The sequence below is a fragment of the Schistocerca americana genome, chromosome 5, assembly GCF_021461395.2.
Source record: "Schistocerca americana isolate TAMUIC-IGC-003095 chromosome 5, iqSchAmer2.1, whole genome shotgun sequence".
In the NCBI taxonomy this organism is placed as follows: domain Eukaryota; kingdom Metazoa; phylum Arthropoda; class Insecta; order Orthoptera; family Acrididae; genus Schistocerca; species Schistocerca americana.
Window position 1 is genome coordinate 229080862 of NC_060123.1, and position 16572 is coordinate 229097433.

Genomic DNA, 16572 nt, shown 5'->3' on the forward strand with positions numbered 1-16572 from the left:
GGTTGAACTACAATTTTCTCGATGCGCGAGCCATATCTAGTGCTTGAAAACTGGACCCGTTTCACATGAGAACAATGTATGGATGTCTTGCTACCTATTTCTTGGCTGCCGCTGCCTTTTGTTGTCAATTTCTAGAATTATTTCAAAAGAAACATTAGTGAACATAACAGGTACTGCCGGGAATGGCTAAACCAATGTGATCACATTGTCTACTTCTGTTTGTTTATGCACTAGGCTTTGCAGTTTGCTGTAATTCTGCTACAAATATGTCATGTTTGCTGAGTGAACAAGAAATTGCTCTATAAATCATCTCACACGTTTTTCTTGGGAGATAATTATACTTGCTGTCATCACTATTTGTAACCTATCAAAGAACTAAAGTAAACACGAAAAATAAATCTTGAAGCCTGGTTCTTTTTTAGTATTCATTACTATTAAAGGATACGTCAGTTACATATGTGCCAGTAACACCTTAAATAACAGCATAAATGGCTAGTCTGCTCAACACTTTGGAGACCAGCCATTTAGAAGAATATTGAGCCTAGCAATCATTCTTCCTTGGCTCCATATATGGATGAACAGGAAAAAGCTATAATAACAGGTACAGGAGTCATTGCCGTACTATGCATTTCAGTGGTTTGCAAAATTGGGATGCCTGGATAGGTATCATGATAGATATCCTGGCCCATATCATAACACAAGTCAGGTTCCTTTTCAGTTCTTGCCTATAATAGAGATTCTCCTTGACCAAAAAGCCATACTTGTCCTGCATGAATAGTGATAACTGCACATTTGTCAGAAAATATCTCTTGAGTGTGACACAGCATTTGGAAATTATGCCAACAAAGTTTGGCAGGTTGTAATTGCTACTCCATGAACATCAGTCTAAATCCTTTCATTTCATGTGTTTACTGGAACTTCTCGGCACCTTGTATTCATCAGGAACTATACACAGATAACAAAGAAAAATTTCCTATTCCAGAAAATTAATACAGGTTTTAAAAATGTTTACTCAAATTTAAGAGTTAATGTACAGAAAAGTCTCTCAGAAATGTTCTTTGTTATGTATGTAGTCAAACAAGGCGATACTACAAAATGCACTTTGTTCAATCTAATTGTACAAAGACTGCCAAGAAAATAATCACCACATCTTCAAACAAAACTGACTCACAGGTTTAACCTAATGGCATAGGCAGGTGATGCACTAATTTTGGGAGAGAGTTGGCAAGACTTTACTTAAATCACAATAGTGTTAGACAAGTTCCATGGTACATTTACTTACCTTGGGATAATTTAGCTACAGTCAACAAAAAAGGGTATAGGTATATTATATTTTGTTTTAGGCCTGCAATATAAAAAGTAAACTTAATTCAAGAAATCCTGCGACGCATACCGGTATACATATAACTCATAACTATGCTATGTTTGCTTGTGCTATCTGGACATAATCAGAAAAGACAAAACTAAAAAGTTTTAAAGATAAATTTTAAGGAAGATGTTTGGTCAAATCAAAGTTACAATCATAGCAGAATGAAGAAACAAATTCCATAGGTTATGACATATACTGAGAGCCAGACATCTTACTCTAAATTAAAGCTGTAAGACTTCGCTGTATTGATCGCTGCTCCTGAAGAAAGTAGAATCCACCAAATATGTACAGAATGTCCTCAAGAATGAAGACCCATGCAGCAATCTAGACCTTGTTTCTCTGACGTTATCAGAGAAGATAGGAAAATCCTATACATAAGAAATTGGAGAAACTAAATGCAAGGATGGAACTGCTTGGTAAATCATTGTAAAAGCAGCAGGCAGAGCCTTTGTAGCTTATGCTGGTGCCATTTGAATTTCCCTCTTAACCCCCACCCCTCCAGGAATGACTTCTCTGGACTACAGCACATCATCTGTTCATGCAGTACCACTTCGTATAATCTACCGCTACCCTCCTTCCCACTCCCTGACTCTACCCGTACTTTTCCTCTCGTATCATTTTTCATAACTGTCCTCTCTTACCTAAATAGTATATACAACTTTTCTCCCAGATACGCTTCCTCCTACACCCCCCCCCCCCCTTGCTCTCGCTCTTGCTCCCTCTCTCAAAGTTCCAATCATGTGTCCCATTACCTGCCCATCCTTCCCTAAACTCTACATTTTATCCACTCCCAGTTGCACCATGCCTATAATATTTGTCTACTCCCATCAGCCTGAGGAGCCGTTTGCAAACAGTCAATGTGGCATTGGTAGGTGTGTACATTTGTATGTCTTTATGGCTGTTTTTGTGAGTTTGTGCACTAACACTAGAAAGAGCATTGTAGTCTGAAAAAATTACCATGCCAAGAAGGAACAGAAGACTACATTAACACAATAATGGAATTGGAACAATGGTCACCCTGAAGTTATGGTCTCACGTGTATGGGGGCATCAGACACTCTGTTTTTAATGGATTCTTCCTTCTTTTACCCAAATTTTCTTCCTCTGTTTATTTTTTACTGGGAATGAATAACTTCTCGTTTCTGTATTTAAAAATTACATTATCAGTAATTGATTATTTTCAGAATTACATTTTATGGTATATATATAATCTTGAAACTTATCATCTTGAAAAATTACTTTGTTATAGTTTATTTGGCTATGAGTTGGCTGGAAATAGTAGCCAAAATCTGACTTAAGTGTACTAGAGACATAAAAACACATTAGACTTCTCAATCCTAAAATCCACCAGAGAAGGAAAGACAGCTTTTTTGGTAGCAAGGCAAAACCTTCTAAAAGGCTTGTCTATTCTATTAAAGAAACACTGAAGACCTTAAGAGGTTTTATAACAGTATGCTTTGGTATCGACAAAGAAAGGTATGATGTCACAGATGAGAGCCTCTGCACATTCCTTGCAACATTTTCTCCACATGAAGGCATTGATTTCAAAGATTTCGAAAAAGCTGTAGAACTCTTTCACCTAAGTGAAAATATTTGCATAGTTGACCCCTATGAAGACTACCTTAGTAGCAGTGTGAACAGAGATGGTGATTATCTTGAAAATTGGCTTAATTATTTCCTTCAGTAGCTGAGGAAGGTGTATCAAGTATTTCCAAAGTGGCAAGGGTTTTGTTCAGTATCACTTGCTTCAATGCCCCTTTGGAGTGAATCATTTTGTTTATGAAGAATAAATGGTGTAACACAATGAGGGTTTAAGGCTGATAACAATGCATCTGCAAAATGCATATTTTGAGATGAAGGCAAAAGAAATTTTGAAACAGTAGGAACACAATTGCTGCTGCTGTCTAATTCACTTTGCTGAAAATTGTGATACTTCATGGTTCTTAGAGTGTGTTTTCATTCATTCAACAATTGCTAGCTTTAATAGTGAAGCAGGTATGTCAAAATGGACAGTTTTGTAGTACGTCATGATGACTCTAAACTGCATGCAAGAAACAGATTTAATAAAGGCAGAACTCCAGGTGACAGTGAACCATGAAAGCATACCCTGTTCAGAAAAGTTTAAATCTGCAAAAAGTAATGTTTTGTTATTAAAAAGTGCCAAAGTTTCAGTGAAATACAATTAGAACCAATCTGGATGTGATTGACTACCCCTTGAAAATGATAAATATGTCCTTTTTTTGTCTTTAGATGGGTGCTTCAGCACTATTAATATTTTGTGTGCTTGATTAAATATATGGAAGGGCCCCATAAATTTCTACATGGTACTAGCCCTGAAAATATTGTTATGAACAAATAACTAGGTGTCACTCTTTTCGTTTATTTTACAAAATTTGACAGCTGATGGCACAGTCATATTTATTCAAATTATTTGAAAGGTTTTTCCCAAAGCTATAACATCTGATCAGTTGTTTGTCTTTTAAGAGGTCACAATGAAGACTCCAGGAGCCTCTTTTTCTACTGTTTGTGAGGCAAGGGTCAGATGGATGTGATTTTTGGCACGGTCCAAAAATACAAGGAGCTAGAATTCTACTTGCAATATGTTGGGTAGCAGGACTTCATGCACATAAAGCTTGTTCAGCCTGCCTGTGCAATAACATAGGAATATGCTATCATATTTAGGTGATTTTCTTTCACGAGTTGTAACAATGCTGTGGATTAAAACATTTAGCTCCTCGGAGAAGTTAAAATTGGTATTCTGATATTCTCTTTTCAAGACAAAATTAAAGTTACCTTAAACAAATGGCATATGTACATTGCCACAAAGTCTCACCTTTGCCATTCATCCATCTAGTCTGCATCATCATCTGAGACAGACAGCAAGGTGATAAGGTATGGTAAAAAATATGACAATCAGCACCATTGCATGTAATCCAGTTTTCAGCATAAACTCGTGATGGTCATTGCTGACACACTGGGTGGTATGTTGATCCTCCTTTTTCTGTAATCGGTAACAGCTTCTCATATGATGTGACAGTTCAGATGTGAATTTATGTTCTGCTGCCATTCAACCACTGAGACTCGGATCTGACAGTGTATGTGCAGCGTTTTAGGCAACACTTTTTAAGAAATCTCTGTGCTTCCGTGCAGAACTGCACTGAAATTCAATTTTTTAGCTGAACTAAGCTTTTTGATACCGTTCTAGTATGTATACAACATTTACTTTAATGTGCATCACAGAGGACGCACTATTGTTTCTCACTGTGATGCAAGAGACGTGGTTTTTTTTACTGGTCGGAGCAGCTGTTTTGCTGTAACATGAATGTTATGCGTTAGTATTTAGATTGTTGAATCATTAATACAAATTTGAGTACAAACTGCAAAGTCTGCGATAGAATAAACACAATGTAAAATGAGTCACTGAATAGATTACAGGCCCATAAATGGGACTGAAATTGTAATTACAGACACAGGCAGTTACATGGCTAAATTGTTCCAGTCTGAGATAATTTTGGTTAATCTGGGAGATGCTGTTTTGCAGCTGCTTCATGAATGTGGTTGGAGAATTTGGGGAATGTGTGGATATGGCACAGGAGGTTTGTTTGTGTTCAAGGTTTGCAGGGTTGTGCCTTAACTGAAGGCCTTACAAGCCTTGCAATGTATCCTTTGACACCATGAACCTCCTGGCCTCACTCTTCACTAGTCTTTGTTCGATAACATGTTTCCATCCCTGTCCCTATCCCTTTCACTTCATTAATCTACATCCACACTGCTCTCTCTATGGTCCCGCAACCACCACCACCCTCCCATACTGCTGCATGCAGTTACCTTAGTGACAGTAATCACCTTCTTGATTACTGATCTCTTGTTGTTGCTTATCATGAATCAGTTAAAGTTCATAGAATTTTGGTATACTAGACTTTGCATTGTTCTCATAAGAGTTTTTGTCACACACATAAACATATGACGGAAAGTAAATGAAGTGCACTATTTTTGTCTACATCTATATGCACACTCTGAGGTGCACACCAGAAGGCACTTCTTGTACCATGTTTTAAAATTTCTTCACCTTCCACCCCTTTGTGGAGCACAGTAGTAACTTAAATGCCTCTGTGCATACACTGTGATATGTATTGTTTTGGGGCCTCTGGGAAGCGACATGTAGGGGCCGTAGTATAATTTTAGATTCCTCATTTTATACTGGTTCTTGAAAGTTTCCTAGCAGGCTCTTCCAGAACAGCTGACATCTACCTTCAAGCATCTGAAAGTTCCAGTTTTGTGTAGTAATTTGCCAACATAGAGAAGTGACACACTTTTTGAGTGCATCCTGTTATTTTTTTGTCCAGCCGCACAGCTCTCTCAAACCATGTGGTGTATAGGTGCTTTCTGCATATTAATGTTGTTACAAATTATAAAAATTAAATAAAGTGACATTTTAGTTCAAATACAGATGTAAGTATTTTACATTTTATTTCCTGTAACTTTTAAAATCACTTTATTTGAAACAAGAATTGACTCTCAGTTTTCTGGTTTTTTTTATCAGGATGTAAATGGAAACCGAAGATAAACAGAGGCAATTAGGGAAAGGGTGTCTGCAGAAGTTTATCTGGGTGGGCACACAAGACTCTAAAATTGCCATTTTTAGTATAAATGAGTGGGTCAGTTTCGAGACTTGCCATGCCACAAGAACTATATTTAATAGGTGACACATAAAACTTATGATATCCCAGAAAAGTTATAGTTATGCACTTGATATTTGTTATAAAATGAAAATTGTGTAATAAATAAAAGCTCTGTATTTCATATTGTGAAGAAATGACAAGTGTCCTCTGTTGCACACCTTGTGGACATCTGTAGATGACAGAGCAAAGTAGGGGAATGTAAAGTAATATAAAAAAAAAAAACAGTACAATATTATGAAAAGGATAGTTGTCACTCAAATATTGTTATTATTCTGTCCCAGATTTTCCACTGTTTGATTAAAACAGTATATAGTGATATTAGTGACATTTTGTAGGTATTGCTGCCCCCCCCCCCCCCCCCAGAGAAAAAAATGAATATAGGGAACATGTTTTTATTTTATTTGCAATTGAATATCAAGAACAATTAGGAAAGCTCTTTCTTTCTTTTCTAGTGGGTACTTAACCCAAAAGCACATGCATGGGGTAAAATATACCCCACTGTTGCTTTGATACGTAAGTAACATTGTTAGATAGATTCTACAAATTTGATCCTCCATAAGCCTTTCAACTGACTGTCCCTCCTTGTAATAATGTGTAAGTTACCCAAGTTACCATGTATGTGATAATGTAGCTACTGAACTGTGGGAATAGAATATGTATTTTAACATGATAAAGACATGTTATCCTATGTAGAATATGGCGCAAACAAATATAAGATAAACATTGAGTCTGAGAGGGAAAATAGTCTCATTTCAGAAAGTGATCACAATAAATATATCGGCCAAGAGGTAGACAGTGATAATTCAGAGGATGTGGCTGCACTATCTCAAGCAAGCTATGAAGGAAAGGATGGCACTCTCTCAAAAAATTCTTCACTGCAACACTTGCCTTCATTTATCAAACCTATGAGAAGTTCATCACTTGAGTGGAAGAGCCAAGACAGAAGAAAGCTAGCTCGTCTTCTGCAAGATGTGAAGTGTGTCACCAGTAAGACCAGACAACAAAAACTATGTGCAAGACTTGTTGTGGGTTAATATGTAAGGAACATTAATTTTCAGTTTGGGAAGAATGTACTGGCAATTATTCAGATTAGATATAAAAGACAAACACTCCAGTAATTTTTTCATTAAATACACCTTTAAAATATTCTAACTTGTGATGTAAACATATATATTCCGATGCCCAGAATAGCTTCTTGAAAATATTTTTACCAACTGGGGTAAAAAATACCACATGCGAGTAGCAATGTCATGAAAACATGGAAATGTACTTACAGGTTAAAGAATTTTAATATACATTATTCTCTGGGTAAAGGAAACTGAAAGAGATATATGATGTTTTTGTTATTATTAAATTATAATACCATGACATGACCAATATCTTTGTTAAAGTGATCTGCAGATGACTAAAACAACTACTGCCAACAGAAAGTATGGCTATACCATTTGTGAAATGGGATGAGTAAGGTCTTTTATAGCTGAAATTCATTTAACTGAACACTAAAACAGGGATTATGACTCTCATAAATTAGTACAAAGATACTGATTTGTGGAGCACATACGACCAGAAAACTTACGGCTTAAACTTTCCGCATCGCGTTTTCCCTGATTATGTGCAACATTTATCACAATAGACTCTACACTGTTTCAAAGTTTTCAGCCATACACCTAAACACAGCGAAAGAGCGCAATTTGCTCAGGAATTTAATTCTTAGGTGATAATCATATTCTAGTTGTGGATACAGCTTTCAACTGCGTTTAGTATTGAATTGCTAAGACATATCTTTCGAATATAGCGCCATTATGCGTACTTTGCGCACAGAGTTTGCCGCGTTTTTGTCTGTATGAAAAAATCAAATTGTGTTCCCGCTAATTACTCACATGTGAACAAGTATAAAACGTACGACTTAATTTTGAAGAGAAGGACCGAAATACTGTCTGACAAAAACAGAATGGGACAATTTGGACGCATCTCGGCCATCTACTGTGCTAAGTGACGTCGTATGTAGTATCTGCCGTCTCTGAATATCTTTGGTTGAAGTGAATGTAGGGGCTACAGGAAGTAATGTATTAAGTTATGTAGTCTGATATTAGTTTCCATTTTTAGTGCGTGAGTGTTGTTCTTTTTATTGGATGTTTATAACGTAAAAAAACATTATGTGAATAGCGTAACTGACCAAGGAATGCGTTTGGGATGTCTTGAGTGTAATACGTGTGAAAGCTTGTGGAATATACAAAAAAACAGTCTTCACTCGTCACTAGACACTGTGCATGGAGACATATTATTCTAAGTGTTTGGCTGGGTTCTGTGTTGTTAAAACCTGAGCGACAGACGCGAAAGTCTAGACGCACAATTATATCATATGTGATGTTTTTCCGAGTGCTGTAATGGGAGAACAACATCAAACCGAATGACAGTTGTGTATGGAAATTTCGATGCAGTATCAAAGTGCACAAAATCATTTTTACATGTTCGTCTAGAACGTCTACTGTGCAAAAATGGGCAACTGCTTCAGCCGACCCAGAACCCCGACGAAAAAGGACGGCGTTGGACTTCCAGCTCCAGACCCAACTCCTGTAGTACCGACAAATGCACCTTTGGCAATACCATCACATGAACAACATAGAGAAGTTAGGAATGGACCAATGCCTCCCATTCCTGATGAAGGCTCCACGAATGCCAATGCAAAAATCTTTGTTGCTTTATATGATTACGATGCACGAACTGATGAGGACCTTAGTTTCAGAAAAGGTGAACATTTGGAAATACTGAACGATACTCAGGGCGATTGGTGGCTTGCAAGAAGTAAGGCTACGAAACAAGAGGGATATATTCCGTCTAATTACGTGGCCAAGCTGAAGTCCATTGAAGCTGAACCGTAAGTAATAATTTAATTAAATAGGTCTAGTTCAATTTTGTTAATTGCTTCTACATTTTTTCCATACTCTCATGGCAACATAAACATTAATACATTTGCACAGTAAAAAGTTAGAAGTATTGTGACTAATAGAGCTTTAGTGAACTTGAGTGAAACACATAATATGCCTTGTCCCAGATTCATATAGTACCAAACAGCATTTGTAATTCAGCGACAATCATTCACAGCCTTCGCAGTAATACCAGTTGAACAATATTCTATCAGTTATATTATTTTCTGATTTGAGAGAAAATTTGCTGCTGTCAAGTTGGATAGTTTGGTTTCTGACATTCGATGAAATTTATGTTCTGATAATATGATAAAGAACAGAACTTTAGGTTTCTGTTGCTAAGTGAAACCAGCAGAAAAATATTGCTACTGTAAAAACGATGTCAGGTCAGAAGGCATCTGTGTGGTTAGCTTATACCATGTGTAAACATATTGACATTATATTTAAGCACGTGCCCTTCTTTGAAAATTGCAATATTTTGTACTCGTGGGACAAGAGATGCAGTAAATGTATCACATGGTTTGTAGTGACTAGTTCGCTCAGATACCAACTAAATAATACAGTTCAGAAGTCTACCAGTATATGCCTAGCTGTCATCCAAGAAAGAGTAAATCATGGCTGTAATTCATGGCTTCGACAAACCCATGAGTGATGACAGGTGAACGCTCTGTCAACACAACACGTCTGTCTAAATAAAAGATTTTGCTATTTGGAGACAAATCATTTGTGAGATATAAGCTACGATACATACATTAGTGAACAAAACGTCAGTCATCTGTGTGTTTTTGCTTTAGTTCATGTTTAATTACGCAGGGATTTTGGGACTGAATTTTGAGAGATAACACTGAAAGTGGGTGTCATGTTGGAATTGTTGGTCAAAATATTGTATCTCGGGATGTATTTCATTCCGTGTAGCATCCTCTGATAGTGTACACATATCTCTGTTAGCTCTTCGGGGTTTATCGTTATTAATGGCAGGATGAAAGCCAAGAGTGGGGTTTGTTATGCTGAATTTGCATCGATCCTGTAATGTTTTGATTTCAGGTCGGAAACATTGTGTACATCTTCTCGTAGTCCTTGGCCAGAACTATCAATCTAAAGCTAGGATGGAAGTAGCGGATAGTTCTGTCACATACTGTTACTTTAATACAGTTATAAGGGCGACGCTTAAAATATGTTCCATTAATCTGCACTGAGCTCTGTTCCAGACTGTCATTGATATAACAGCCACAAGCTCCTGCTGTTATCGAATTCTGTCTCATACTTTAAGATTTTTTATTTTTTTTAAAGCCATCAGCGGCATACTAAAACGAAAGAAAGTAACTGAAATATAGTGCCGGCAATGAACGTCAGATTGTGTTTTCGTTGGTCCAAGACGCCAACATCGTCTTGGGTAAGACTACGTTCTTCTAAATGTTGTTTTACTACGATTTACCGGAATATTGTTTCATACGGATTTTGACTGAAACTAATCTGGCGCAACAAGCAGAATGTGAAGTTACAAAAAAATACAAGAAGTTACATAAAATACGACGACTCAGGATAATATATTGTAAGGTATGTGTAGACTACGAATTTTCCAACGATAAAGTGTAAGGGACGTTTTATTGTCTGAGGTGCCCAAAGAAACTAAGTCATATTATAATTCGCGACACGTCAAATCGGCATTATGATACATGCCATATTAATCACTTCAAAAAACTTTCGGAGGTTAGCGGTGACGTTCATGACATCAGCTAGCATTAGGCGGCATTCTTTCGTTAACTGCATCACCTAGCCTTTTTATCTGTTACACAATGTCTGGCCTTGTAGTCAGGGATTTTTGCGTGGTGTTACCGCAATGTGCGCCGCGAAGTAGGACTGCTATGCTATTGCTCCAGTAGCCGTCATCTACAACCTGAAGATTTCGTATGATACTTTTTAAGGAAAAGAGCAAGGGCACGCATGTCCAATTGGTTAAATTTGGGAAGAGAGAAGAGTAACGCTACAAAGACTTAGCACTCGGATAAGTAGGCGCGATGACAGCAATTGCTGTCACTGAACAATCCACGTATCAGACGCGTTTAATGTTGGTAAAAATAAGCTGAGAAAATGGCAGTGAAACATCCGGGAAACTGCAAAATTACGAACCAGTCTTACTAACTTCTTTTTGTCACAGCACATTATATGCTCGGATATAATTACATCCCTCAAGGTAAAAAAAGTTTCTGCCAGCTAATAAGCGCGTGTCCAAGAAACATCAGTCGTATGGCACATAGAATATTGACTTGAAAATAGCAGATGAATCCCGTCTTCCTGTATTCCCGGAAGATGTTAGACACTGTTCCAAACTGTTGACTGATAACAAAGGCACGGTCATACATTGTAAGTCTCAAAACTGCGATTGTTTCTAATACGTTTAGACTTGAGACACACTGAAGGTCGCCATATGCTTCAATCATAAAGGATATGCCTCAAAATAGCATCAACAGGAGTATCAGATAGAACGATGTTACAGTGTGCTGGAAGTTATAGTCTCCCAATGATTGAAAGGAATTTCAGAATAACTTCAGATAGTATTTCCATATGGTTTGGTGCTCGATAGTTCAGCCATTTATTATATTTGCTGGTTTAACTATAAACAGTTGGTTAAAGGTTCAGTGTAAAATTGTATCAATCGGGTAAGTGTAAAGTACATCTAATACCGCGAATGATTTCGATATAAAAGCAATCTTGGTTAATGTCTGGAATTTGACACATTGTTTGAAGCCCGACGGATGTACTTCGAAGCAATTTGAAATGTTGATGATTTTCACTTATGGACCGTCTGACAGCAACTGAATAAAACACAATTTTAGTGCCATACGCGTTTCGCCTTTATTTTCTGCAAGGCATCATCAGTGGCCTGCAATATGTACATATGTTAGCTACTTTATTTACATTTTTTGTCACTGTGCCTATAGGTCAGACGGTCCATAAGTGAAAATCATCAACATACCGTAGTATTACGCGCAACTGAGGAGGACAGGACCAAAAAATTGAAGAATTTGAAATGGTATGGATACGTGAGTTCAGCGATAGAAAAGACGCCTGTAAAACTTCTGTTTACTGACAGAATTCCTGGGGAAGCGCAGTGCGTATGTTAAGGAAACTTCATGTAAGACTCACAGTCCCATCGTGTACTGTGTGATGTTATATGGTTTTGGAGCCCATGTCGCATGGGCGAAGAAGAAGTAGAAGAAACACAGATTCATGTAGTTAGGTTCGTTAGAGATTCGTGCAGCATATATGAGAATGTAAGAGCGATTAACTGTATTTTAGAATGCGAAAATATATGCCGGATCGAGGCGCTAACTCAGAATTCGTGTATTTTGCGGACACGCCTTACACCCTCCTCAAACGTTGGTTTGTCCCTTGTCCGAACTCAAAACGGACTCGTCGTAAGAAAGGAGATGTCTTTTTCGTTAAAATCTCTTTGGTAACTTTAGAGAGCTATTATTTGGGCATATGGGGAAATAACGTTTCAGCTGCATCCAGCATTTATCTCATGCAATGATTAGGAAAATGAGATGAGATCAGGACACTTGCAGCGCTTACACTGAAACATTTCTCCCCTTGCTCCATACGGGACTGCTGTAATACAAGCAGTAGCTAATATGGATGCAAAGTACCCTCCATCATACCATACAGTGGTGTGCACATAAGCCTTCCTTTTCTCCCCTCACAATTGAAGGTGCCAGTTGAAATCTACCACTGATAGAAGAGTTGTGATTGTGATCTGCGGTCCGAAATTTGATATGATGTAGCTCTACACACACACACACACACACACACACACACACACACACACAAAATTCAATACATCCTCCTGAGTTCGAAATACCCATCCAGTTTTCAACAGTATTCTGTAGCACCACATTTCAAATCCAAGATTTCCTAGCTCTTAAATTTATGTTCGATATTAACAAATTTCTATTTTAAAGAAATGTTTTATTGCTATTGCCAGCATGCTCTCTACTTCTGCCATCATTAGTAATTTTGCCGCCGTGTCCAAATAGCAAAACTGATCAACTGCTTTTACTGTCTATTGCCAAATCTGATTCTAAGAACATAACCTGATTTAATTTGTCTATATTCTTCTAATCTTGTTTCACTCTTGTTGATATTCGTCTTGTAACATCTTTTAAACTCACTAACAATTCCGCTCAGCTGCTTTTATAAGTCCTTAGTCGTCTCTGACAGAACTACAACCACATTTTTTTCATTGCTTCTCTGTGAGCTTTAATTCCCTTTCCAAATTTCTCATTGATTTTCTTTACTGATGGAATAACATTGGGCAGATGCCACAACCCTACCTTAGTCCTTTCTCAACCACTACTGCGAGACATATACCGCTCTGCAAGCCCTGAGAACTCGGTGAGAAGAGACGCAAGGTCGCTCTTAAATAATGTGTATGCTCATGTATAGTTTGCCAGACCCCTCATGGTCAGAATTTATTGAACATCTCAGCATATCTTTTTAAGTGAGGTAATATTCATAGTCGTTACGTACACGGCAGGATTAGCAGTATAACACAGTCGAGCAAGAGCTATTCTGTATGGTCCTGGCCACGCTTCTGGATATAAATTTGTGGCATTTCTTTATGTAAGCTGAAGTGCTTCCGCGAACGCAGCAATTAGGGCTGTTAACTTTTTGCTCGTTCTTGTCAGGTGTGAATAAAAGCATCGGTAGCGGTTTGACAGGCGTTGAAGACTAGACTAGTTGCGAGGCAGTCTTTAACAGTTTGGAGACTGCAGGCACGATCAGCAAAAACACATTTCCAGTACTTGTACAATTATTCTGATGTAGGTTTTTAGGGATTTCTTTAAGTCAGTTGCTCAGAACACAACAGGTAAGGTTCCAGGTTGGAGTCCCGGCTTGGCGCACAGTTTTTAATCCATCAGGAAATTTCAAAACCGTGCACGCTTCGCTTGCACTTCTCCAGTACATCCCACGTGGCTGAATGCATCGGGTTCCTTAAAAAATCCTTAGCAGTATTCACATCCATCGTATGACACTCTTGACACATAAAGTGCTGAGTTGCGGCGGCAGATTGTGTGAAGTTCGGTGTGAAGAAAATATCATTGGCATTGTAACTGTAAAAAAGTACTAATTTGTCAAAACAAGGATCTCCTGACGCGTTTAATGGTAAATAAGTGCTTTGTAAATTGCGACTGTCGTTTCTATATCTAATCTATGTACACTATCCCGTTACATGTTCGTGGCTACCTATTAGTGGATGTAAATATGGGGTGTGTCCATTCTTTGCCTTTGTACCTATTTGAACTCTGCTTGGACACTTTCAATGAGGCCTCTTGAATGTCAGTGGAGGAATGGCCATTCACTCTTCCTCAGGAGCCAGTACCAGAGACAGTAGTTATGATCCTTAGTGGGATCTGTAGAGAAGTCGACGTTCTGACTCTACCCAAAGGTGTTCCATTGGGTTAAGGTCGCGACTGTGGGCACACTAGGCCATTCCAAGAATGTTATTGTCCACAAAACTTTGCCTCATAATGCTGCTGTATGACAAGGTGTGTTGTTGTGCTGATAGTCTCTGGACTGTTCCTCTACTGTACGCAGTACATTGTGGTAAAATGTGTTCATATCCCTCTGCGTTTAGCGTTTTTCTTGAGCACAATAAAGGGACAACGCCTGCTAACCATGAAAAACACCCCCATTCCGTAGCTCTACCTCCTTCACACTTTACTGTTTGTACTTCACACGATGCCAAGTAAAGATCTCCAGTGACAAACCCAAACCTTTCTATCAGAATGACACAGTCTTCCACTGTTTAGTGGTGTCGCTCTTGACACCCCCTCAAGTGTCGCTTAGCACTGACCACAGAAATGTGTGGTGCTGACCATTGTACCCCATTCTTTGTAACTCCCTAGCACAGTCATTGTGCGGACTACTGGTAGCACCGTGGAACTCACAAGTGATTCTTTAAGCTGCTTCGATGCAATTTTTTACAACCATTCTTCACAATGCTAGAAGGCTCTTATCTCTCAGTACATGAGGTGTGCCTGGTGTTAGTTTTGTTGTTGTTGTTCCTTCGCATTTACAGTTCAGAATCACATGATCAACTGTCGACTTGGGTAGCTTTAGGAGAATTGAAATGTCCCTGAGTGATGTGTTAATGGGGTGACATCCAGTGACTAGACCACATTCGAACTCACTGAGCTCTACTGGTCGACTTACCCTGCTCTCACTGCCTCTCTACTGACATCACAATACTGGCGAGTCCATCTGTTGTGACCTCTCGCAGTGATGAATTGCACGTTACATAGGTGTGTCTGGATACTTTTGATCAGGTACTGTATTTCCTATACTTGTCACAGACCGACAGCGAGAGCTGTATTTTATCACACTGTGGTTTATTGCATCCATTCCTACTACACTCCTGTATGTCTGGCTATAGTTTGTTCGACCTAACCAGCCAACACCAAATAGTTAAAGAATATATCTTGGGCGAAAATGCCGCGCCGAGGTTCCTCAACATAAGACAGTAAGATCGTATTCGGCTGAAGCTGGATTCAAATCTCCCCTGCCGTCCGGATGTAAGTTTCCCGTCGTTTCCCCAAATCACTTACGACAAATGCAGCGATGGCCACATTCGAAAGTAGCTGGCCTAGATTTTGTTCTTTGATCTTGTCCAGACCTATATTGTGATTTGTCTCTAATCACGTCATCATCTTCGTCGTCACCTTAATTCGAAATCTTGCTTCTTCGAAATGGTGGCTGCGCGAAGTCATTATTGACGTCTACTTCCTCCGAAGCAGCTGCTGGCTTACTACAGTTGGGAGCTTTGTATGATTCAAGGCGCCCTGAGAGCTTTGGTCGGGGTTTATCACTGCGTGACGCTGTCCTTTCAGCCAAGGAATGTTGTTTGGTTATATGACGATGGCTGTTAAAATCAAAACAGGTTGTGGCCTTACGCACAGAATGCGAGTATGATTTCAATAAACCGTGTTACTACACGGATCGAAAGATTTGATACCGGATGTGTAAAAGTCTCGGCTGAAGCAGGCAGCAAATGATAACACGGCACTCTTGGATTTAATTTAATGGCAGTTCCCATCGATAAGCTGGTACGGTAGGTCGATACAACGCGCCTGTCGAAGTATATGCTTTACACCTGCGTTATCGCAAGCGAGCTGTGGAATGATAAACTGCTCGCGAGAACTTTAAAGAAACATATAATGCATTATATGCTTCTCTAAAGTTTCCGCGAGCGATATATTTGCAGTATTTAAATTGAAGATAAAAGTAGAAAGAGGACAATTAAAAACTTACAAAATACAGCTGTAAGATGAAATTCAGTAAACAGCGGCCAGACAATAACAATAGAGTAATTTCAAATGAAACACTGTGCTGCACTGCAGTTTATAAAATCCACAAAAAAATACATGACTATTTGCAGCACTGTCTGTAAGCTACTGTAGGTTCATTTTTCCGCTGTTTAAAAGGAGTCAGCCAGTTTTTTTTTTTTAGCTCATTTGACGCATTTTCTTTGGGCGTGTTTTATGTTCGTCAGACGCAACAACATAATATGATTTGGTTTACTTTTTCTCTCCATT

The 16572-nt window shown here is 38.5% G+C and overlaps 1 protein-coding gene across 1 annotated transcript in view; it reads left to right on the plus strand.

Annotated features, from left to right (window-relative positions):
- Window positions 1-8080: 8080 nt before the first annotated feature.
- Window positions 8081-16572, plus strand: part of LOC124615420 (tyrosine-protein kinase Src42A) — a 203416-nt gene continuing 194924 nt past the window's right edge. Inside the window, exon 1 of the mRNA XM_047143293.1 lies at window positions 8081-8928. Coding sequence (XP_046999249.1) covers window positions 8549-8928 — 380 coding nt within the window. The 5' untranslated portion in view covers window positions 8081-8548. The remainder of the gene's footprint in view (window positions 8929-16572) is intronic.